Source organism: Benincasa hispida, chromosome 11, assembly GCF_027475165.1.
Source record: "Benincasa hispida cultivar pf3 chromosome 11, pf3_genome.v1.1, whole genome shotgun sequence".
NCBI lineage: Eukaryota > Viridiplantae > Streptophyta > Magnoliopsida > Cucurbitales > Cucurbitaceae > Benincasa > Benincasa hispida.
Genome location: NC_143488.1, coordinates 63,886,125 through 63,911,902, shown reverse-complemented (window position 1 = coordinate 63,911,902; position 25,778 = coordinate 63,886,125). Strand labels below are relative to the sequence as shown.

General features: G+C 33.5%; 1 protein-coding gene across 1 annotated transcript; it reads left to right on the top strand.

Annotated features, from left to right (window-relative positions):
• Nucleotides 1–20,313: 20,313 nt before the first annotated feature.
• Nucleotides 20,314–24,360, top strand: LOC120092132 (IQ domain-containing protein IQM3-like). The gene is made up of 9 exons (XM_039050345.2): nucleotides 20,314–20,867; nucleotides 20,976–21,090; nucleotides 21,182–21,247; nucleotides 21,325–21,413; nucleotides 22,691–22,778; nucleotides 22,938–23,084; nucleotides 23,215–23,307; nucleotides 23,434–23,535; nucleotides 23,655–24,360. The coding sequence occupies exons 1-9, from the start codon at nucleotides 20,536–20,538 to the stop codon at nucleotides 24,159–24,161; spliced, it is 1,539 nt and encodes a 512-aa protein (XP_038906273.1). The 5' UTR covers nucleotides 20,314–20,535; the 3' UTR covers nucleotides 24,162–24,360.
• The last annotated feature ends 1,418 nt before the right edge of the window (nucleotides 24,361–25,778 follow it).

Genomic DNA, 25,778 nt, shown 5'->3' with positions numbered 1-25,778 from the left:
ACCCTAATGATCAAGATTTATAATTGACTTAGGATTAAAACTAAGTTTTCTAGGTTATCCTATTGAAATAGTAACCTAACTAGTCAATAGAGTTATATCTAGTGGTTACTATTTTGCAGTCCGGTCTTATGCAAACTCATTGCATAGGATATCTACACTTGCATGTTGCCTACATGAACGCATTGGATCATTATATTTGTATCAAATACAAAGTGAGTCGTATCCATAGTGTCATCAAGACAAGGTACCCAACCTTATCCTTATACTATAGACCCTTTAGGCTGTATCTTGAACATTGATCCCTATATGTCACCACATATAGTTCAAGACTCATAAGATAGCCTAGGATGTTAGTTTATTAGATTTAGGGTTATTAAGACAAAACGAATACAACACAATCAATAACACTTATTGAAACAACATCGATAACTCTTTATTGATGACAGTCAATTATTTACATTTACTATCTACGAGTTTTAGGACATAAAATCCAACAAAAGGTTGGATAGATTATTCAGCACGTGAAGCATATGTAAGTATTATTTAAAATATTTTTTCAAATAATATTAATTTAAAATATTTTAATATTTATGATATTCATTTGTTTGTTTTGAATCATATAGGAAAAAATGGTTGCCTTAAATCTAAAGCAAGAAAACTCAAGTACACTAATGAATGATGAAGAAATTATGGCGATTGTTTTAGGGAAAAAATTCATATGTTTAATGGATGAGATGTGAACCAAAATCACCACGAAGTCAAAGAGAAACGTACTCACAAAAATATGTCCAATCATTGAAGGCACGTCTTGCAAAGACACAAGAACTGATGGAGAGTGAATGTCGAGATAATGAAAGAAATAGAGCTATTGTGAAAGAAGTGTTATAAAGTCAATGTCAAGAACTTGAGTTGCAACGTCAAGAGTACGAAAGAAAAATAAATCAAATGAGTGAAATTCTTCAAAGATTCATTGGAGGAAGTTCATCCCTTAGTAAGGTAATTTTATTAGTTTCAACTTATGTTCATGTCAGCCAAATTAATTAGTTTTAACTTGTGTAATGTGGTTTTGATTGTGATTCTCTTTCAATCTTTTGTATATTCTCCTAATTTTTAAGCATATTTGTATCTTTATTGTATACACCTTATTATAAATAGGTGATCATTCTTCACATAAAATTCAATGAAAATATAGCTGAGAAATTAGAACTTCCTAAACTTTATCTTGGTATCAGAGCTTCTTGACTCACGTTCCTTCCTACCATGGTTTCTTCTTCTTCTTCCCAACCCAACCTTGCTGTTTCTAGCCCATAAATTTTTGGTCCTCTCTAACATCTGTAATTTAGTTCTGGTTTAGCTTGATTCCATAAACTACATTCAAGGAAAGTTTTAAATCTCAACAACTTTTCGTGCTCATGCCTTATTTGGCCACTTAGATAACTCTACTCCCATGCCTCCTAAATTTCTCACTATCGAGATCACCACCCCAACTTAACCTGCTGTTGAGATCACCATTCAACTGTAGACCCTACTGCTGCTTCTCAAACCATATTCGATGAAATTAATCCTGACTATCTTCAATGGATTTACACAAACCAGGTGCTTATTGTTGGAACATATCAGCATGCAGCGACGGAAGCAACAAGGATCAATAAGCACTCTAATTCATTAATTTTGGCAAAACTAAAAGCATGCTCATACTATAACAAGGGGATTTCAAGCCATACCTTTGTAGACCTTCTTCAAATCTTGATTCTTAGCTGCAAACTTCTCAAAATCTTACTGTAGACCGCCTCAAGATCTTCCCCACTATTCTCTTGAAGCTTTAGATTGAGTTGTGGGACTCAAAATAAGCTTGAATGAAGGGAACTTGGAGAAAAACTCACTGCTACAACCCACTTGAAGAACAATTGCTTCAACCCGTATTTTTCAACAAAAATTCTATATATGCATGCCTCAATTCCACTTCAATCTTCTTAATATATTGCAGGCTATCATGCAAAGAAGATGGCTGCATGAGATGCAGCTCATGCTTGGATTTTATTGAAGCAAAAAATAGGTGGGTTTTGTGTGAGCAAGTTGAAGGTATTATTGGAAAAAACCAACATTCCATTTTGTGTTTCAAACTTTTCAATTTTTTACCAAAATAAATAATTTTGATTTCTAAAATTGAAAATATTATTAATTTTTCAAAATTAATTTCATTAATTATTTTTTCTAATAAAATTAACAAATTATTATTATTTAAAAATTTTAATTAATTTTAATTAATTCAATATCAAATATTAAATTAATTTTACACAAATCCACCTTCATATATTTAAATCATATTTAAATATTAATTCTTCTATTTTGTTTAATTCTTAAAATTAAATATGTAATTATATGTCACACCCCGCCCCGAGTCCGCCTCCTGACCCGAGGAGAGGCATGAGAGACTGCAGATACCACCCTTTTGTGATACCTACTACCCATCTCTACCTTACTACTCTCCGTAAACTTTAAGTCAAGGAGATAAACAACAATTGATTAAGTAGGCCCATTTTATTACAACAATGTAACATTTATAAAACTCCAAGACTTAACTACAAAGTTTACAACAACAACTCTTAAACCCCGGAAGTGTGACTGTGGCTTGTGGCAGACCTTGACCTTAACAACACCCTGGAACTCCTCACCTTTCGCTACATGGGAAGAAAACATGAAATAAAAGAATGAGCTTCACAAAGCTCAGTGAGTGGTAAGCAACTTCTAGAGTTTATTTCAACTCATAATTAACAAGCATATCATAAATACGAGGTTAATACTTAAACCTCAGCTTTGAATGAGTCTGGTCTCAATTTCTATCTACACGCACGGTAGATAGTTAACTGTTACTAAATCATAAACGCTTACTCTCTTGTGTTTCCCTTTGTTCCCTATGTGCATATAGCTCCCCGCTTATGGACTCAGAAGTTAGACTCGTCAGTTCTCTGACCATCTCATACGAGGTTCCTCCCATAGGCGATGACTAAAATTAGAGGGACGCAATACGCGATGCATGTCTTAGGCTATGCGTTGTGGTCATGCGTTGGAATGAAACTATGCGTTAACGAATGTATGCGATGACTATGCATTCCCATCACAAGTTTTCTTGCGCTCATGCCAAGTATAACGCGAACGCAAGTTTCTCGGGTGATCCGAGGTCGAACTCAGGGACTTGTAACTAAATGCTATGCGGTAATGTGTTTGCGGCGGTTGAATAAAAGAATGATGGAGGGTATAAGCTATAAACTACTCCAACTCCTATCTAACAAACAAAGCATTGAAAGTATGCATGAGAGTAGAGACATGGCAACTGTTGACGCGTAGTAAATGTATGGAAAAATAGATAAAATGTGAGGATGTCTTCATCGCAACCATTAAGATTGACCGCAAGGGCAACCTCAATCAACGTAAGTTATGCGATCATGCTACACACACTCGAGCCTAAATCTAGGACGTATGCGATGTGTATGTGAAGTGTCGAGAGGCCTTATTCCTAAGTCTCTATTCTTGCTCATGTGCTCCACACATAAACAAGATGACCGCATACTGCCACCATATCCTACTTCTTGGACGCATGCAATATCCTCTCCGTAGGGTGCATATACTGTGTAATAGCAAATGGAGCTTATTCCTAAGTTCTACATTCTTGCTTATGCATTCCAATCCGCTCTCTCGAATCTTAGATTTAGATTTTAGACTACTCTTTCAAGAATGCCTAAATGGTGAATGATGCGCCCATAAGACAAGGTAATTGCATAAACCTGGCTGACGCAAGATTATTCCTATCTCTAGTGAACACTTGCTTACATTGCTTAATGCGACCAATCACTTACCCTCCCAGGCAGTTAATTGTTGCTGACTTTACTCGTAGACAAGCGTTGCTCCGCCTATAGACAAGCGTTGCTACGACTTCAAACTAAGCAAATAAGGTTTTCTCACACACTCGCACAACGCACACCTTCTGGTGGTTTGCTACATGCTTCATATCTCTAATCCGCATGATTAAGTATGCGATACTCTAACAGTCTCACTAAGTGATGCAATGAATGTTAAAGGTGCTAAGCAAAGAAAGATGGAGATGGAATCAAAGGAAACATAGAAACGCATTGAACACACAATGTATTAATTTCTTAATCCAAAATGTAATACAATACAAGATAAGAAAAGAAGAGAAAATGAAAGGACCAGCTGGAAGCAATGTTTTGCTTCCAGTGGATGTGTGTCAAGTCTGCCGGTGGTGACATGAAAGGGCAGTGGAGTTGAGACTCTCGAGATCTAACTCCGGCAAAGGCTCCGGTTGTCACTCGGAATGGATGAAGGAGATGAAGAACTTTCAAGCTTTCTTCTAACGCATTTGTCTGGATCATAAGGATCTACCCGAAGATTGGAAACCTTGGATGATCTGAAGTTATGCTCAGCGGCTTCTATTTATAGAGCTTGATCGCCGACAACATTAATGGACCTGCTCTGATTTTGACATTCGCGGCGTGATGGTCCTTTTCTGAATCTCGGCTGCTAACAACGTGGTAGGTGAAATGTCAACGTCATCTTTTGATTTTCCCGAGATATGCATTGATGCTTCCATTCCACCAACCTTGCGGTAATCCTGCTATTATGGTTATCATCGTGTAGCCGCAATCTTGAAATGACCACATTCACTTGATTACCGCAACTTCTACACGATGACCGCAATCGCTTGACGATTGCAACTCCTATGCGATGGAGGCATGCAGTCGATTACCGCAACACCCATGCGTTGAACGTATGCGTTCGCATTTGCAATGGAGAATATCTCCGCATGCAGTCGTCTATGCGATAGCCCGGCTTTCGCATATGCGTCTGATTCCTGCGTTAGCTACAAAGATAGACAACTGAATGCATAATAACGCATAATAGTGGGTTAGCTGAGATTCTTGATGCTGAACAACACAAACTCATTTTTTCATGAATTCCTAACATAATTGCTGCATATTATGCTTAACAGCCCTCATAATTCTAAATAAAAGGCCTAAGATGACGTGCATTTCTGCATGTCATCAACAGGCTCAGGAACTAGACCTCTCGGTCCCCTGACCATCCCGTGAGGTTCCACTCTGGCTCAGGAACTAGGTCTATTGACCCCCTGACCATCCTGATCAGATAATCTCATTCTCATGCTTATTACTTATTCATAACATAAGCATATACACTTTACTCTGAAAGATATGCTTTAAGACTTAAAGGAAAGTACCACTCACCTTGTAAGGTAGAAATCTTCCTCTTTAGAAGTTCCTTGATCACCTCGGGCTCCCTTTTGAACCCTAAGATTCAGATTCAAATTTAAACTCAGATTACTTATAGTTATAATCCTTATCTCGAGATACTTTCTTCTACAAACATGCTCTAAAATGTCTCAGGAAGCGTGCCTTAAAATATTAGCTCAGAACATCTCGTGGCTAGAATTATCAAAACATCAAGACTGGCCCAAGCTTACCAGACAGCTCGCTATTCTATCCTTTCCTCACTCTCCAAACTGATTCCTTGAAGCTTCTTCTCCGACAGCCCTACCCTGAAAACTAGACTCTCAGAGCTTTCAATTGGCTTTAGAATCACTCCAATCGCACGAGTATTCTGAGAGAAATCCTGGTTCCAAGTTGATGCTACTTCCAGAATTCACTGTTCGATAACATCTCCTCCTCTTGGAACTTCATGGTCAATGCATGGTCTTACTATCAACGCATAGTCTCCTTAAACTCTATCTTCTGACACTCTTCCTTACGTTCTTTGAAGAGGATTTGGCTTATAAATGGAAGAGATAATCTGTGATGGTATTTATAGGCCAAAAGAAACGATCCTTATCATCGTTACCAAGTCTCAATGCAAGACACCTTCTACTTTGGGGTGTTTGCACCATGTTTTGCCACCACTTACTCCCTTGACATTCACCTACTCTCATGCCACATACCTACTTGTGTTGTCTTCCTCATGCATAAGACTTTCTTTGCATGAAACTTTATTCGTCCAGCTTCTACTAACTCAAGCTTCGGCATAGCCATTTGTCTGAGTGAGCTCATCATCCTTGCGTAACGCAAGCCTCAGCACCGTTCCATCGTTTAATCGATCGTGAAGCTGTTGCACAACATCGCTTAGCTCCATCGTCTAATGAATCTCTCGCTGTCGCTTAACATTTAGCTATCTCGCTGTCTCTCACTATAATCATTTAGTGCATGCGTCCATCGTATAGCACCAACGCCCCATCGTGTAGCTCAATCGTTTGGCAAATGATCTTGCTCTCAGCGATCTCACGCATAGCCTATCGCTTAGCTGCCGTGCTCATCATTTAGCTCTATCATGTAGTGTTGATGCCTATCACCTAACACATCACATCCATCATCTAGCGTCATCGCCCAGCGTCTGTGTCTACGACGTCCATCGTTTAGTATTCTGCCTATCGTGTAGCGCTCATGCTCATTGTGTAGTCCAGCGTCTGTGCATCGTCTAACATCTACGTTCATCGTCTAGTGCCCGCTCATTGCTTAACACTATTTGTCTAGTGCTATCGTCTAGCGCTTACATGATCATTTAGTGCTTAACGCCTATCGTATAGCCTGATCGTCTAGCGTGTCACTTCACATCGCTTAGTGTCCACGCAGTTACACGATTGCCTACCTCATCGCTAAGCTCCGCGCATTTGCTACACGATCGCCTACCTCATCGCGTAGCACCACGCATTTGCTACAGGATCGCCTACCTCATTGTGTAGCGTTACTCATTTGCTACACGATCGTCTACTTAGTGCCTTGCACTCAACATCTTGCTCTCTCCGCTCTCGCTCATGCATTCTCAACGCATGAGCAACTTTTGGCAACACCACTTGCCAATGCTTCGGCCAATCATGCATTCAACCTCACAAATTCACTCATGGTTGCCTTCAGCTTCATACTATACTTTAGCCTCATCTCATGCATTAACACTAAACGCATGGTTCCTTTTGACTTTACACTTAGCAAAATCTTCACTAGTTAAGGCTTATCTTCAAGCTACTCAAGGTAATCTATTCAATACTTAGTAATTTCCTTCTCTCCAACATAAGATTTAACTTTCACTTAGTTAATTCCCTTAATTACCCGCTTAAGTAAGGAAAATGGAAATCCTATATGGTCTGTAGTAGATGGATAAGGCTAGATACCTTATCCTGGTGACACTGCGAGTATGACCCTTTTGTAAGTGTTACAATTGTTGTAAAGTGCTACAAATGATATGATCCTGATCATTCATGTGGAGACATGTGAGCGGGGATATTCTATACAAAGGAGTTTGTATAATACTGGACCACAAAATGTTTAGTATCATTATATAATCGTTCATAATAGAGACTTACATTTAACCAAGATGATCATAGATAACATGACCTTAATCTTGAGTGAGTTATGAACTCCTCCTGCCTATGAGCGCGGTCCTTTAATTTGTATGGGTGAGAGTGGCCAGATCCCAACTCAATAAGCCTACCATTTTGGAGATTCGTCTGATTGAGGTGTTGGGAACACAACTACACAAGAAGGAATTCACTCATTCCCCGAGGTCGAGGTAAGTAGATAAATTGTTCCCTTAAGGGCTGATTCCAAGGCTTGAACAATGTGGCGTCACACTCTCTCATGGTTTGAGAGGGGTTCAATCATAGTTAGACTATAATTTATTGTTTATTAGAGGGACCAATGGTACTTAAGGAATTAGATGTAACTATAAGGGTAAAACGGTAATTTTGGCCTAGCTATACTTACGAGCAATTTGTAAATGGTTATCATACTGTTGATTGGTTATCCAATGGACACATAAGTATATCTGTAGTAGGAAGAATGTAGTTGTCGGTCTTTAGTGGAGTACCCGACAGTTAACGGATGGTGAATAATTTTATTAAAAAATTTAATTAATTATATATGTACGATTGTAGCTTCAAGCTACAAGTCCATGAGGTCCCCTTGGTTGCTCAATAGGATTAAATGAGAATCAGTATCTGGATTAACTTGAATTGATCAAATTAATTGAGAGAATTGATTATAAATGATATAATTAAGTTATTTTAATTATATGTGATATAATTATTATAATGTATTTGATATATTATATTATTTATGAGAGTAAGCAAATATTTGAATATGATTCAAATGCTGATTATATGAATTGGATTCATATTTTTTAAATCTAATATAAATGCGATCTATATTAAATGGGATATGTGAGAGAAAAGAAACTATAGGTTATGTTGTATATAATACAATATTAAAACTATAGGTTATATGTAATATTTGATATAATATATAGTTTAATATATATATATATATATATATATATATATATATATGATAGGTTATATATATATATAATGATAACTTAAATAAATTAATTTTATTTTTTAAATTAATTTAATTTGAATGAGGGCGGGAATTACAACTCCTTCATCCTCTTTTCTCTCTACCTACATAAGTGGGTGGTTTTTGGATTTTGATAATCTTTTACCTATGAGAGAAAAGAGATAGAAGAAGAATGTTGTTTGACAGAGAAAGGTTCTCTGAATTCCTCTCCTCTCTCTTCATCTAAAACTTTTATTCTCCTCCCTTCCCTCAATTCAAATTAGCCAGAGTTCACCACTCCTGGGTTCTCTACCTGAAAATACCAAGTTCTCCAATTGGTGATGTCCCAATTGACCTTTTTGGCTTTGTTCGTGATTTGTAGACCGAGAGATTTCTTGAATTTCTTGGAAAAGGTCTTCAAAGGTAAAGTTTCATGAACCTCTAAACTTTTTGTTGTTGAGCATGCTATCGTTAACTTTATAATTGCGTAATCTATTTTGTTTATTCTGTAAAAATGGGATTTGGGACGTTCCTACTTCCGCTCAAGGGTCATTCAATATGGGACCCTTCACTTTTGATATGTTATTTGGACCTAAATTGTAACACTTAAAAAGTTTTTGGTTGTGCTTGTTATCCTTTGTTAGAACCACAAAATAAACATAAACGGGAACCTAAAACTTCTCCGCATGTTTTCTTAAGATACACTCTTGATTATAAAGGGTACATTTGTCACAATATTCAAACCAAAAAATTCATTGTCTCTCGTCATGTTATTTTTCATGAAACTATTTTTCCTTTTGCTCCTTCTACATCCACATATTCTTTTGTGTCCTCTTCTAAGTCTCCTGTCATTTTTCAAAAACTTCTAAATTTCTCCCACTCTTCTTCTTTCAATCTATCTTCTAACTCTTCTCACACTATTTTTGCTAACACTTTTATACCACATGTCGTTGAGTTTAATATTTAAGGATCATCTACTAGGACTACATCGACATCAATTGTTTCCTCTTTGTTATTTTCCCCTTCCTTAACTACCTGTTCATCTCTCTCTACACCACAACTTCTTTCCCCCCAAATGCTAAATATGGCCATCTCTCTAGTGCTTATGAATCCTTCTCCCAACCCCCTTCCCCTGAATCCATTCCACCTATCCCGATTATTCCTACCAATACTCACACTATGCAAACTCAGTCTAAGTCTAGAATCTTTAAACCTCATATACTCAATTTCACTACTATTGCCACCACACCAACTGATCCAATTTCTTACACTGAAACCTCTAAATTTTCATATTAGCGTTCTACTATGGCTAATGATTTCATTACTCTTCAGGGATAAGGCATGTGGTCCCTTATTCCTCGGTCTTCTGATATGAATGTGGTTGGATGTAAGTGCATTTTCTCCACACAAAATTTAATGCTGATAGTTTTGTTGCTTGTTACAAAGCTCGTCTAGTAGTAAAGGGTATCATTAGATTGAAGGTTTTGATTTCTCTAAGACTTTTAGCCTTGTAGTTAAGAAACCAACTATTAGGGTCATTTTACACTTGTTGCGACCCATAATTGGCCTTTGCATTAGATAGATGTGAAGAGTGCATTTTTGCATGGTTAGTTACAAGAAGATATTTATATGTCTTAGCCTGTGGGTTTTATTGACAAATCTCGCCCAAATCATGTATGTTTACTTTCCAAAAGTCTTTATGATCTCAAATAGGCACTTTGGGCATGGTATGATTTTTTTGCTTCGTATTTACTCACCTTGGGGTTCATCATGTCTGCTTCTGATAATTCTTTGTTTGTTCAATCTATTAGTTCTTCTTTGACATATCTTCAGCTCTGTGTTGACGACATTGTCACTATTGGCTCTGATTCTGATTAGTGAACCGTTTAAAACATTAACTTTATTCAGAATGTTAGATTTCTGATCTTGGCAAGCTTAGTAACTTTCTGAGTCTTGAAGTTCAGTTTGTTCCTGGTGGTATTTTTGTTAATCAAGCAAGATATCTTATTGACTTTCTCTGTCCCTCTGAAATGTCTGCAGCCAAATCCTATCTCTGTTGGAAGTAGCAAGCATCCAATGAAAGAATTCAAGATCATTAAGCACTCTAGTTCATTAATTTTAGCAGCAAATTAAGAGTGTTCATACAGTATGAAGAAGATTTCAGAAATACCTTTGAAGAACACCTTCGATCTTCAAATTTAGCTCCAATCCCCACAAATACTTAGTGTAGACCACTAGAAGATCTTCACTACTATTCTCTAGGGCCTTAGATTGAGTTGTAAGACTCAAAATAAGTTGATATTAGATGAAATTTTGGAGATGAACACACTATTTTTCCAGGAGTTGAAGAACTCTTCTTCAACCAAAGATCTCAACAAAAAAAAAAAAAAAAAAAAAAAAAACACAGTTTGCATGCTCAATTCTCAACTCAATCTTGTGTGTGTGTGTGTGTTTTTTTTTCATATTTAGCATGCTGAGAGTCCTCATCAAATGAAGACACCACCTACTTCACCAATTAGGTGGATTTGAGGGGAATGCAAGGTGTTTTTTAAGTGGGAAAATTCCACTTTTAGTGGGTTTCACTAAAATCCATTTTCCTATTTTAATTTTGAAATTCATTTTAAAATTAAAACCAATTTCAGTTTTAATTCTTTTAAATTAAATTGAAATTCTATTAATTTTACAAAATTAATTTAATAATTATTTTCTAATAAAAGTAGTAATTAATTGAACAATTTAATTAATTATATTAATTTAATATTAAATATTAAATTAATTAAACACTAATTCCACTACCATGAATCCATATTCATGTAATTTGATATTTAAATCAAATTTAAATATCAACCAGTTCTCTAATTTTGTTTAATTTGATAATTAAACGTGTAATTATATCGCATATAATTACTAATTCCCTTCATTCAAATTTGAATGTTTCAAATTCACTCATCATGCTATTATAAGGTTTTTTTTTCCATTTGTGAGCTAGTAGGGGGACCCTATGGACCTACAGATCATGGGTTCCAACGATCCGAGATTAACCGGTCAAAATCGTTAAGCTAATTAACCACCATTCGTTAACTACCGGGTCACTCAACTAAATCCCAGTAGTTGCACTCCCCTCACTATAGATATATTATGTCCACTTGATATAACCATCATCAGTAAGTTAACCCTTCACAGATTGTTCATAATAACGGTTGGGTCAATAGCTGTTTTACCCCCGAGATTATCTTTTGTTCCTTAAGTCTCATTGATCCTCTAATGAACAATTAGTTTGAGATCCAATCATAAAACCGAGTCTCTCTCAAGCCAATGAGAGGGTGTGGCCCCTTGTTCAAGACCCTGAGTCAGCACTTAAGGGAACAACCTCTCTACTATCCCTAAAAGCAGGTAGGAGTGAATTCCATCTTGCACCCTATGTCCCCAGCTATCTACTCGGTCTTACCCCTAAAATGGGAGGCTTATTGAGTCGGTACTGTTGAGCCAACCCTCACCCATGAAAATATAAGAATAATCCCGAATAAATAGGAGTTCATAGTTAACTTAGGATTAAGGTTAAGTTACCTAGGTCATCGCTTTGAAATAGTCAATCTTAAACAGTAAACAGTGTTATAAAGTAAGAGTGACTTATTTCTTGGTTCGATCTTATGCAAACTCTTTACATAGGATGCCCCCACTCCTCATGTTTCCACATGAACTAATCAGGATCATTTTGTTTATAGCTCTTTACAACATTCGTAACATCTACAAAGTGGGTCACATCCGATAGTGTTCCCAGAATAAGATACCCAACCTTATTCGTATACTATAGATAATTTTGGCTATCTACTCGAACTTAATCCACTCTTATGTCTTCACATAAAGTTCAAGTATTCATGTAATAACTATATTAAGTTTATTGGCTTTATTTCTAAAACGAAATGAGCAATTCATATATTCACTAACTACTTTATTGAATCAAACTTCAATAACATCTTTATTGATTAACAAAATAAGTTTATTGTTTACAAATCATGGGTTTTATGACAAAAAACGTAACAGTCTCACACCCACATCCGCCATTGTTGATCTTCATGCACTCCGCCTTTTCTGATGTCACTCTTTATCAGAAGCTTATGGGATCATTATAGTATCTCACATTCACTCATCTAGACATTACTTTTGTTGTTAACCATGTGAATCAATTCATGCAGAAGCTCCCTGTTGTTCATTATTCTGCTGTCAAACGAACTTTTTCGATATCTTTGTGGTACACCAAGCCTTGGTATTTTGTTCAAACCTGGAAAGCTTTCTCTTCAAGCTTTTTGTGATGTTGATTGGGCTGGTGATTCTTCTGATCATCGCTCAACATCAGGTTATGTTATTCTTCTTGGCTCAACTCCTATTTCCTGGTCTGCTAAGAAGAAATCTACTATTTCTTGGTCATCCCCTGAATCTGAGTATCGAGCTCTTACCAATATCGCTTCTGATGTTTATTGGTTTTGACAGTTATTGCGTGATCTTTATGTTTTTCTCTCTGATCCTCCTACATTATGGTGTGATAATGTGTCTGTTATTTTTCTTGCCAACAATCCTATTTTTCATGCTCGTACCAAGCATATTGAACTTGACTATCAATTTGTTTGTGAAAAATTAATTCGCAAAAATCTTACTATTCAATTTGTCTCTCTCAGGACGAGATTGCTAACCTGTTCACTAAGCCTCTTTCATCATGCTCCTTTCAATCTTGTTCTGTCAAACTCATGACTACTTCCTCGTCTTGAGTTTGAAGGGGTGTATCAGATTTATTAGATTCACTTAGTTTGTTTAGATTACTCTCTTTCAATCTTTTATATATTCTCCTAATTTTTAGGTATATTTGTATATTTTATTGTATATCTTTACCTGAGGGAGGTAGGAAAGAATGGATGAATGATTGCAAACTGTTCAACTTTATTTTTATAGCTTTTGTAATGAATGTAGAAGAAGTATGTTTATATTTGTTATTACGTATAACTATTGACTATTTCATATATATATATATATATATATATATATATATTTTGTTGTTGTGAACAAAGTGATTGTGGGAGGAGGAGAGGATAATTGATGTTTGTTGTTTTGGATGAAGGGTGGTAAGGGAGAAAAGAAGAATTTTTGCAAAGTATGTGTAATTTTGTACTTGTTATTTTTGTAATGAATGTGGAAGAGCATGTTTTTATTTGTTATTAAGTATTGCGACTATTGAGTACTATATATTTGATGTTGTGAAATAGATGGGGATGGGGGAGTGAATAATAATCTATGTTTGTTGTGACTTGAGTTTTATGATAATTATGTTTAAAATTGTGTGAGCAAGGGATGTGATAATTATGTTTAAGAGTAACTTGTGATTGATAATAAAAATAGTGATTAATCTTTTACGTACGTCGATGGTGAATATGTTTGAGTTTAATATTCAACCTTCCATATTTTTGATGATATATGACTTCTATTTAAAAATAATTTAATATGTGTATATTTATGTGTGCAAGACTAAAAACTCGTTTGTTGATGGCTATCTAACCCTTTTTAGAAGATTGTATTTTGGTATAATACATTTTAGATTAAGCTAAACTTGTTGATGATAATATTCAAAGCTTATAAACTTATTTTTGTTGTAGTGTAGATATTAAAGATTTTATAAACATACATATTAATCTAGTATATTATTTGGTTCATATTTGTTTAATTTCATAATTTGTATATATAGAGTTGCACCACCATGGTTTCCTATCAGGAGATAATGTATGCAACAAAAAATAATTATCTTTAAAAATCTATAACGAATGTAAAACATCACAAGATATTATTGAATCCAGAAATGTCGCATAATGTAACGAATAATCAAATATTGCAATTTGCAACATTTTGCTAAATGTCACCTGTTGCAATTTTTATTGATTTTTTGCAAAGAAAATGTGACATTTTATAATTTATCGCATATTACGAATTTTTTTTTTGAAATTATTGTATAAAACTTTCACTGAATTGACTTTAGAGATGAATGCTTGTGACGAAATATTTTCGTTGTTAAATATTATTTATTACGAAAAAATAGATTTTGTAACAAAATATATTCCACTAAAAGTCATATTTTTTTTTTTTTGTAGTGAATGACATAGTCCCAAGGTTTAGAGACGTATAACTTCATTTCTTTTTTTTTTTTTTTTTTTTAACCTATGAAATGTGAAATATATTGCATATTCTAAGAGCCACATTAATTTTATGTCATGAGAGCCACGAGAATGCTAGTTTAGTTTCAAATGAGAGCAAATAATTGAGGGCCGCTTGTACTTTTTGTCTAAAAATTTTCATTTGTGGTTTAAAAGATGTGGGACTCATAATAATAATAATAATAATAATAATAATCTTTTTCCGAAAAAACTTAATTATTTGACAAAAAGAAAAAGACAAATTTTCTTTAGTGGTATTAATTTGCACTTGAGACTTATATAAATATTACAATTTTTTCTTTCCTTTTTTAAAATATGTAATTTTTACGCATTAAACTGTAATAAGTGTTAGTAGTTTTAACTCTCTAACAAGTTTTTCTCCAAACATTATTAAAATAATTTGTTGGTTTGCCTTTAATGATTATAAAACATATATACAAAATGAAGTTGAAAAGTTTTTTTTAAGAGAAAAATAACGCTAAAACGAATTTTGACGTGGTATAAGATTCCAACATTTATGTAGGATGAGAAAATCGAACTTCTAATTAGATAGTACAAATTTTATGGTATTGAATTATACTTATTTTAGTGAATGAAAATTTGAATTTATAGTCCTTAAAATCAAATTATTAATATTTTTTTATTTGTTGAAATAGGTTCAAACCAACTCAAATAAATACTATTATTGTACTACTCTCCAATTTTCTTATTCCAATCTCTTGGAAGGTCAATAAATTATATTTTAGAGGTCAACTTTTTCAATTTGATGTTATATTCCTCCAACCTTTTGATTGAACAAATAAGAAACAAATGAAGTGGATAACTATGAAAGGGAAGAAGTTTAGAGCTCGACTGACATAAAATATATGTTAAAGATTGAGAAGTATTTGATTATATTGTACTAAAAAAATGTGGATAGAAAGTAGATAATAAAACAAGAAATTTAGGGGTGTAAGAGGTATTTCTAAGCTTAATTTTCAAAAACCAAAAATAAAAAACCAAATGGTTATCAAATAGAACCTAAATATCTCTTTAAACCATTTTAAAAGAGAAGATATGTAAAGTTGGATAATTAGTTAGGCCCTGTTTGGTAACTATTTGATTTTTAGTTTTTTTTTTAAATTAAACATATTTCATCCATATTTTTTACAATGATTAGCATATTTCTTAAGTACAATAGTTGAATTCTTAGCCAAATTTTTTTTTAAAAAAAAAAAACTTTTTGAAAGCCACTTTTTTTAGTTCTCAACTTTTGGCTTGGTTTTTTAAACCATTGATGAAGGTAGATAACAAAGGAAAAATTTAGATATGAAAGTAATATCTATAGGCTTAATTTTCAAAACAAAAACAAAAAACAAAATAGTTACAATGGGACCTTATTTCTTTGTTTTTGGTTTTTGACATTAAACCTATTAAACTCAATGTCTATTTATTTATTCTTAATTTTATGTTATCCATTCTTTTTAAGAGTTTTCAAAACTTAAGCCAAGTTTTAAAAAAAATTTGTACTTTGTAAGTTATGGTTTTTTAAATTTGTTTAAAAATTAAAATATTTAATTACAAAATATTAAAATCATAGTAAAGAAGTAAAAAACAAACCAACATCATTTTTGAAAACCAAATAAGAATATCAAACGAAGTCTTAATCTTTATATTTTTTAAATATTTAGATTTAGTTTATATATTTTCGATAAATATTAAAAATAGTCATTTAAGAAAAAATCGAAATTTATAAAATAAAATTAATAATATTCATCCATGTAAGAACATAACTCAATGTCTAAAATAAAACAAATTTTGAAATACCCATATCAAAATAGAATTTAAACATTTTTGTTTTTCCTTTTTTTTCCTTCTTTGGGCTCGCGGGAAAGTCATAAAGGGACGTTTAATGGCTACATAACTTTTTTACTTTTAATAACAGAAAAGAATTGCAATTCTATTCTGCAACTTCTTATTAATTTTGGCATGTGATTTGTCCATGAATACTTATATCGTGTTAGAAAATTCTAGCTTGAATTATACCTTTTTGGATAGAGCATGGAAATATATGTTCATCATTCTTGAGACCACTAAGGAGACTAACTTTATTTTAGCTTCAATCTACTTTCTAAAATCAATGTTGTCTCTTAATAAAATATTTGACTGGATTTTTCTAATCTTTAACTTTGTTTAAGTTTTTCTCCTGTTCAAATATTAATATTGACTTATATTTTTTAAAAAAAAAATTGGAAGTTTAAATTTCCATACTCCATGTTTATTGTACTTAAAAGAAAATGAAAATAAATCACGATCAACTTAGGAATGATAAAAGTGTGAATATAATGTTATTTTAAAAAATGGACTACAAACTTAATTAGAAAAAAACAAATTACCAGATTTTTTCAAAAAAGAGAAAATGGCTAGTGGTTTAATTTTAGTTCATATACTTCTAATAAATTTTAAATTTAGTTTCTCAAATTTATTTTTTTTAAAATTAAATAAATAATAATAATAAATTTCAGGACAGAAATTACAATATGTGAATATCTTTTCAAAATTGATATTGAAAATGTTAATATACAACCACAAATTTTTAAATAGAATGAATTTTTAATATAGTTTGTACTTAAGGAAATTGAAATTAAAGAGAGAGAGAGAAAAAAAAAAAAAGAAAAGAAAAGAAAAAGGAATTTAACGTTTTCAATACTATTTCAACTTTGTTGAACAAAAGGAAAAGAGGAAGACTTTCCCAATGCAAAATTTGGTCAACAGTCCACCCCCACGTGATCCTTCCACCTCATTTCCTAAATCCAAGTCCTACCTAATCCTAATCAAATACAATATAAAAATATTATCAATAAAAATTATTTTAAAAGATAAAATTACTGAAAATATTTATAAATAATAGTAAAATATGAATATATACCTATAATAGATCGTTATAGACTACTATATGTATCTATCATGACATAGATAGACATAAATAGTAACCTATCGTGATTTATTCTAGATAGACAGTGAAATTTTACTATATTTATGAATATTTTAATTCATTTTTCTATATTTGAAAACAATCCAATAAAGTGATCGAGGAAAAACGATTAGGGTCATATTCTATTCTTTCTACAATGTTCATAGACGAAGTGTTTCATTTCAGATCAATTCTTCGTTGTAATCGCTTCGATTTATCCCTAAATATTTTGATTGTCGTATTTGTGAGAATAATAGACAAACTCGAGTTTTGTATAACCCAACGAGTAGTAATGTGCTCCTTAAATAATACGTCAGGTCACATAACACCGACAATTCAAAACTCTTGGTCATAAAAAGTTGGTGTCCACATATTTGTTTCTCATGGTCGATCTTCAACTTACCAAAACCAACAACACGACATAAATCAGTTCCTTGTGTACTCTCATCTTTAACTCATGAATGAAGACTAAATGTTTCATTTTTAATGTCAAATTATTTAGACAGATATATAATATTTAAATCTTTGTATTAATTTGAAATTTGAAATTGACCACTGTTTTATTTTTATCACATAAAGATTGTTTCCAAATATAAGAAAATGAGAAAAAAAATGTACAAAAATAATAAAATTTTATTAATAGACCACGATAGACTATGATAAACTACTATCTGTATGTATCTTTGTCATGATAGACACTAGGGGTGTTCAAAAATTCCGATGACCTGAAAAAATTAATCAAATCATCTCAATCCAACTCAACCCATATAGTTTGGGTTGAATTATCAATTCATTTAAGTTGAATAAGAACGAAAAAGTTTGGACAACTGGAAATGTACATCATATTTAAAACAAATAGCAAATAGAGCCAAAGATTGATCCAACAAAAAGCCAACCCAACCAACCATCTTAAAATTGCATGCTCAGAATTTTCAAATTATGAGAGAGAGATTGATGTTTGGTTTAGAAAATAAAATAATAATAATAATAATAATAGTAATATTCATTAAAAAAAAAAACCCCTCAAAATTTGTTAATTATTTTGTGACCTAACATGACCTTTCATATGGCATTTTATATTATACTTAAATTTAATTGATTTAGATTATGCTGTTCTTTTCTAAATTATGATATATTTATAATACCTGTTAAAAATTTCAACTAATTATATTAATATTATTATTTACAATTAGTCAACATGAGTATAGTTCAATAGACATGAACTTATAATATTGACTTCGAGATGAGAAGTATGATTTCACACCCTACTTATTATCAAACATATATATAGAGGATTCGAGAATAAAAAAAGTGAATTGTCTAATAATCCTTTTAAAATATAAAAATCTATAAAAATAAAAAACCAGGTTTAATAGCTTAGAAAGTTTTTAATTAATGACAATCTCTAATAAGAAGATGATAGACTAAACTACTTTTATTTTAAACCTAATTTAATTAACGCATATAAGTAGGAAAATAGCAGTAGTAATTATAATATAAAAAGTATAATGTCAGTTTCAGAAAATCTCAATAAACAATTCATCAAAGGATAATATTCTTGGTTTTAATTTTGATTTCTGAGTAAGTTATTGGGACTTAAAATAAACATTATTCATTATACTAATTAGAACTTAACATGTGGGAACTAAAAAACTTAAGGCATATAACCATATATTTATAATGGGTGATCCTCGATCCAAATGATTAACATTATTTTTAAAATTCAACTCGATAATTCTTTTTTATCCATCTTTAAAGAGAAGCTCTCAAAAGGAAAAAGAAAAAAAAAAAAAATTAGAGTGACTTTACTTTTTAACTATTTTTGAAATCTTTTAGTATATTTGGATTGGAGTCTTTATTATTTATTACTCATCATCGTGATGTTTCCTATTTATTATCGAGACTAAAATATTCCACACTTTAAACAAAGGCTATTATAACCTACAAAACTATTATAAGTCACAAACTATAATAACCAACTCACAGCGTCCGAGTTATGTTGATTGTGGCTTGATTCTAATTGAACTATGCTTGTTTTTTTTGAAACATGAACTACGCTTCTTTTAGTTACAATTATATTTATTTACTTGTAATATCTATAACATATTAAAAGGGGGAAGTAGGAGAATTTTTACATTTCTTTTTTGTCCCTACATTTTTAGTAAATGACTGTTTTATCCTTCCATTTTTAGGGCACCATTTATCATTTGGTGTCTGTTGAGTGATGTTAGACAATAAAGGTGAAACATATTGAATCAGTGTATCCATTCCTGTATGAATATGATCCATGTATAAAAATGTGACAGTTTGAATTTAAATGCATGTTGATACCCTTCAATTTTTATGATACGACTCATCGCGTTTAGTTGTTTGTTCATTGCTTTTGTGTAGGTGGATACACACAGAATGAATGTATGTGATCCATATAAAAAGCAACTTATTGAGTTTAAGTGTTCGCTAAGAGATGTAGAACAATAAAAGTTGTCCTTCATATTTCCACTTTACAAAATAGATTTATTAGATGTGAAAGTTAACTTTAAAGTCGAATAAGTACATTTTATGTCAACAGAACACCACTATTTAAATGTAGTTGGTGTTACATTTCGAATTTAGATGACTAATTTTACATTTTTTTTTATAATTTTTAGAAAGAGATTTCATTGTATCATATATATTTATAAAATATAGAGTACTAGAAGATATTTCAAATACACTTCATCGATATGATTAATTTACAGTTAATAAATATAAATGAATTTTAAATATTCACACTAAACCTTTTAAAACATAAAAAGTAAAATAATAAACTATAGAATTCATAAACACCTTCATCCTAAGGGAATTAACGAGTCTAATATAATGTTTGTACTATCTAACCAATTATTAAAAAAAAAAATTGTAACTATATATTTCGACGTTCATAAATAACCTTCATCATTTTCTTCTTTACCCCCGTCGTCTTCTTCCTCTCTCTCTCTCTCTCAGAAAAGAAAATTTCAGAGTCCTCTGTTTTCACACATTCACTACGTTAATGGAGGTTCACTCTCAGCCCCTTTCAACATCCTTAAACCACACTTCATTTCCATACCCTCTCAACTCCCACTCCATTTACGACCCTCCTGAGAATCACCAACCCTCTTCCTCCGGCGACTGCCCGGTCATCGGTATTTCCGAACATGAAGACTTTAAAATGCCCTTCTCCTCCGACAGCGACCACTTACCGACCCAGATGATCAACGGAGACGGCGGCGATGACGCGAACTCGGCACTGCGGCGCTCGGCAGTGAAGCTGCAGAAAGTGTACAGGAGTTACCGGACCCGCCGGCTGTTGGCGGATTCCGCCGTCGTCGCGGAAGAGCTCTGGTAAAAGAGATTGATTTGAATATTACTTTCTATTTATGATTCTGTTTTTAACTGAAAATGGGTACAGAGGAATTTCAATTTGCTGATGGCCATGAAAATTTTTTGAAGGTGGTTTGCGTTAGACTATGCTAGATTGAATCACAGTACGATTTCCTTCTTCAATTACTTGAAACCTGAAACGGCTGCTTCTCGCTGGAACCGAGTCACTTCGAATGCTTCGAAGGTGCGATTTCTTAGCTTTCTCTTTGCTTTTGCTTCACATTTATGGACTTGAAAGTGGGTTTTGATGGAATAATTTGAAGTTCTTTTGGTAGGTGGGAAAAGGGCTATCAAAGGATGCTAAAGCTCAGAAACTTGCTTTTCAGCATTGGATCGAAGCTGTAAGTGGAAGCTTTGTTGGAAAATCTCAAGAACAGTATAGGGTTTATATGTTATTTGTTTTCCTTTTCCTTTTCAGATTGATCCCAGACATAGATATGGGCATAGTTTACATTTCTATTATGAAGAATGGTGTAAAGCTACAGCTGGTCAGCCATTTTTCTATTGGTAATTGCTTTTGTTTTAAGGCTTTATTCTGTCGCCTCTTTTGTCTTTATTTTGATTTTAAGACATCTCTGCTTTATTGTCTTGTTGGAAGTTGGTTCTCTACTCTTCTGTAATATGTCTGGGTTTTGTGGTTTATATTCTATTTTAATCCTTAAACTTCTACTAATCATCAATTTTTTAATCTTTTTGTCTTCAGATGTTAAGGGTCGTTACACTTTGTGTATGAATAGTTTTCTTTCAAAACTCGCAAGTCACATGTATCTTGATCTATGGTCATTATCACTATGTTTGACACTAAGAAGCATGGACACTTTGGTTTGGCTAGTATGTTTGTTTCTTACACACTCTGATACTAGGTGGACACGAATAAAACACTTGATAGTGCAATAGATATATTAGACACTAATTGTGCAAAGTCCAAGTTCAACATTTATTAGACATGAATTGAACACTTGTTGAAGTATGCTAAATAATATTAGAGATATATCAAACTTATTGACTTTGAATTTCCTTCTTGTATCAAAATGATATATATTTTTTAAAATCTGTATTTTAATAAATGTACTCGCCTTGTTCGTCTTCTACATTTTGGAAAAATAACATGCCCCCATGTTTGATTCATGTTTTTATCCTTGTCTTGTATCCGTATCCGTGCTCCTTAAGTTTTGGCACATAGATGTTCTGATTATATAAAGGAGTCTTTGAGTTTATGTAACTTGTGCTTGGTTTGTGGGTTTTGTAAAGGTTTTAATGATGCAATATAAAGGATGGATTTCATAAGCCCAAGTTTATATTACATAGTTTTATGCAGCACAGGAAATAATAAATCAAACTGACCTGCGCTAGTAAACTCATATACCAAACATAGGTGCACTGGACTATACTAGGCTAACTCATGAGCCAAACACCTCTTAAGATTCTTGTTAAAAGAAATTCAATGGAAAAAAAGTCTTAAGAGGAGTTTTTATACAAGATTTAGGGCTAAATCAACACGTTTGATTTGAAGTATTGGATCTTTCTGTCTTGTTGGCTTTCATCTCCCTGAAGTTGCAACTTTACTAACAGAACTATTTGAAGATCTTATCTTAATTGCTGAAACGTGCATGAAAAGTCACCGTGAGTGAGTGAATAATATCTGTTTTCCATTTAGTGATTTACTTTTTGAGTGCATATCAATTACCGTTGAGCTAGAATCACTTTCGCATTACAAGGTCTTTCTTCGTATCCTATTCCTCGCAACTTGCTCCCTGATTCTTTTTGCTATTCAAACATTGTAGGCTTGATGTTGGAGATGGAAAAGATGTTGACCTTAAAGAATGCCCGAGATCGAAACTCCGACAGCAAATCATCAAGTATCTTGGACCTGTATGTCGTCTCTTGATTCATATTTGAAGCAGTTTCAAGTTAAAGCTCATTTTGACTGTGAATGCTTTTTGATGCATAATCTATAAAGTTTCCAACCCAGCTTACATTTTATCCTTACATGGTCTCTTTCATGGTGCCGGTTTCACTTACTGATATCAGCAAGAGCGAGAAAACTACGAATACATCGTTGTTGATGGGAAAATCGTCCATAAACAAAGTGGAACTTTCCTTGATACAAAGAGAGGACCAAAAGGAACGAAGTGGATATTTGTAATGAGCACTTTTAAGAGGCTTTATGCTGGTGAGGTGAGGATGCACCCGTGAAACGTAGTCCTCATTAGTTAATTCTTCTTCTCATTCAATTACCTGAGGTGAAATTCCATTTCAACGATATACCGATGACCGACATAACCGTTTCATTGTCATCATGTTTCAGAAAAAGAAAGGAGCTTTCCACCACTCAAGTTTCTTGGCAGGAGGAGCCACATTGGCTGCTGGGAGGCTGGAGGTAGATGATGGAGTTCTTAAGGTGAGTGTGACAGTGAACATTTTATTAAAAGAATTTCGAAGAACACGATTAAAGCAAGGCAGTTCGGGGTTCATGGTGTTTGCTTAACTAGAATATTTCGTTCTCTGATGGCTTTGATCTTTTCAGGCAATCTCAGCATATAGTGGACATTACAAGCCTACCGATGACCATCTCGACATCTTCTTGAAATTCCTTGAGGATAACGGTGTGGTTCTTCAGGATGTCGAGGTGCTTACAAACCACCTACTCTAACTTCTATGAAACAAGAAAACAAGCTGACAAACTATTCCTAGTCCTACCTGATAAATGATGTCCTTTAAGTTCTGTTATGTTCTTGTGTGCTTTAGGTACATCGGGCAAATGAAGATTCCGAAAGCTACGACGATTTAAAGTCGGTCGGAGGAGGTCGAACAAAGGCTGATTTTGTCTGCAAACTAGAAGCACTTGACATCAAAACAATTGAGGAAGGGGAAGTTGAGATTTCCTCAAAATCAGCTCAGGTCTCCCAAGTTGGAGGCAAAATAGAATACAAGAGGACATTATCTGGTGGCCTAAAGAGCCCGAGAGCTGATGTGCCAAAGAAGGCGATATTTCAAAGAATTAACTCAAAGAAGATAGCAAACTCCTATCAGTTGGGCCATCAACTTTCACTCAAATGGACAACAGGAGCAGGTCCGAGAATTGGGTGTGTTGCCGACTACCCGGTCGAGCTACGAGTACAGGCATTGGAGCTTGTTAACCTATCTCCGAGGACTCCTCCTACTCCATTGGACTCGAAGAGGATGGCGGGTTTCCTGACCCCAAGGACACCAACAAAGGATACCCTCAATGCTGATGATAGTTCCAACTTTTGAAACCAGTTGTTGTATCCTTAAGTCATCATTCCAACTTATGGTGCTATGTAACTATGCAAACGATCTGGAATGTAATGCTTATCTTCATTATTTTCTGTCAACTGATCAATGTTAGTGAACTTATTGGAGCATCATCTTAGTATGTAAAATTAGAGCTTCTTCTCCTTGACAAATAAATTCTCATTTAGGATTTGTTTGAGATTGTTTTTTAAAGTCTTGATGATCTAGAATATATATTTTAACGGTTGAATTATGCTTAAATTAACATGATTAAATGTTTTGTTTTATTTATGTTAAGGTTAACGAGTTCATTTGAGATCATTGTTAAAAATATGCTATGGTATTTTAAAAACCAATAATTAACTTTAAGAAGGTTGGAAATGATCTTTACTTTTTCTCATATTTTGGTGACTGTCATGTACTCAATAATATGTACTCAATCTCTAATACATGTTATGTGCTCAATAATATGTATAAACTAATTAGAGGGTAGTCTCGGTGAAGACCGAGGTCGAACATGGGGATCTCAATTAAAGTACGAACAAGTTCAGTTAATGATTCTCTATTGTTGAACGTAGGGGTGTGTTTGTCAATTAATGGTGATGTAGTAATTTGTGTTAACACATAAACTAAATAAACGCAAGTAAAGATGTTAAGAGAGTATGAGTGAGAATGTGATTGTGAATGCATAGCACATAAGTTGATTGAAAAAAGAAATAGATGAGAGTCCGGAGTTGGAACAAGCAATCCTCATACTTTTGAACCTAATGATAAGCTCATGTTCATGTTCATAACCTTTAGGATTCCACCTCTTGGTGAGTTAGTCGCATAAAACATGTCTCCATGATATATGCTTGGGTTACTTGGAACGTACAGAAGTGTTTATCTCTAAACAATTCACTTGGGTCAATAAAATCCACTATCACTTGCTCTGTCGAGTAGTTAATTGTTATCTCATGATTCTAATGGTTAAAAAGAATCACAAGTTGGATTTAAAGTTTTATTACCCAAATGAACATTTGCTTAATCACTAAGCTCACCGAAATGAGGATTAACTCATCCCAACTAACTAAGGATTTAGCTACCCATGGCAAGAAAAATAAAAGTGGAAGAGATAGAGAATGAAATCATGATGTAGATATTAAAATGAAATAAGTTTGTTACAAGATCAAATAGAAGTGTGTAGAGATGTAAATACAAGTGATGAGATAAGAGAAAATAAAAGATGAATGGCTAGAGATGATGATCATTGGTAGCCTTCTCTTGCTTCTGTTGATCTGAAATGGATGTGAATTTGTGCTTTGTGGTGGCTAAGGAGAATATTCCTCTCTCAAGCATCCTTCTCTGGTGATGGAGGTTTTCCCAAGAAGATCACCTTGGGAATGGTGGAGGAAGAAGTTTCACTGGAAATTCTCTCGAATTCTAGAGAATATTCTTCTTTCTCGAAAATGGTGTGTGACTCTCTTTCTGATTGTTCATCTTGGTCCCTTCAATCCTTCATTTGGGCTGGGTATAAAGCTGGACGTGGGGATCACTTCTGCCACACAGGACAGTGGCATGCACGTTAGGTAACTTTTGCATGTTCATTTATGTAATTGTCGGTGATCCCCCAAGATG

Bases quoted from the DNA above. Each gene is read 5' to 3' on its own strand.
- LOC120092132 (XM_039050345.2), top strand. From the start codon at position 20,536: ATGGAGGTTCACTCTCAGCCCCTTTCAACATCCTTAAACCACACTTCA. The intron at 20,868-20,975 runs GTAAAAGAGATT...AATTTTTTGAAG, and splicing joins GTCGTCGCGGAAGAGCTCTG to GTGGTTTGCGTTAGACTATG. The intron at 23,085-23,214 runs GTGAGGATGCAC...ATCATGTTTCAG, and splicing joins AGAGGCTTTATGCTGGTGAG to AAAAAGAAAGGAGCTTTCCA.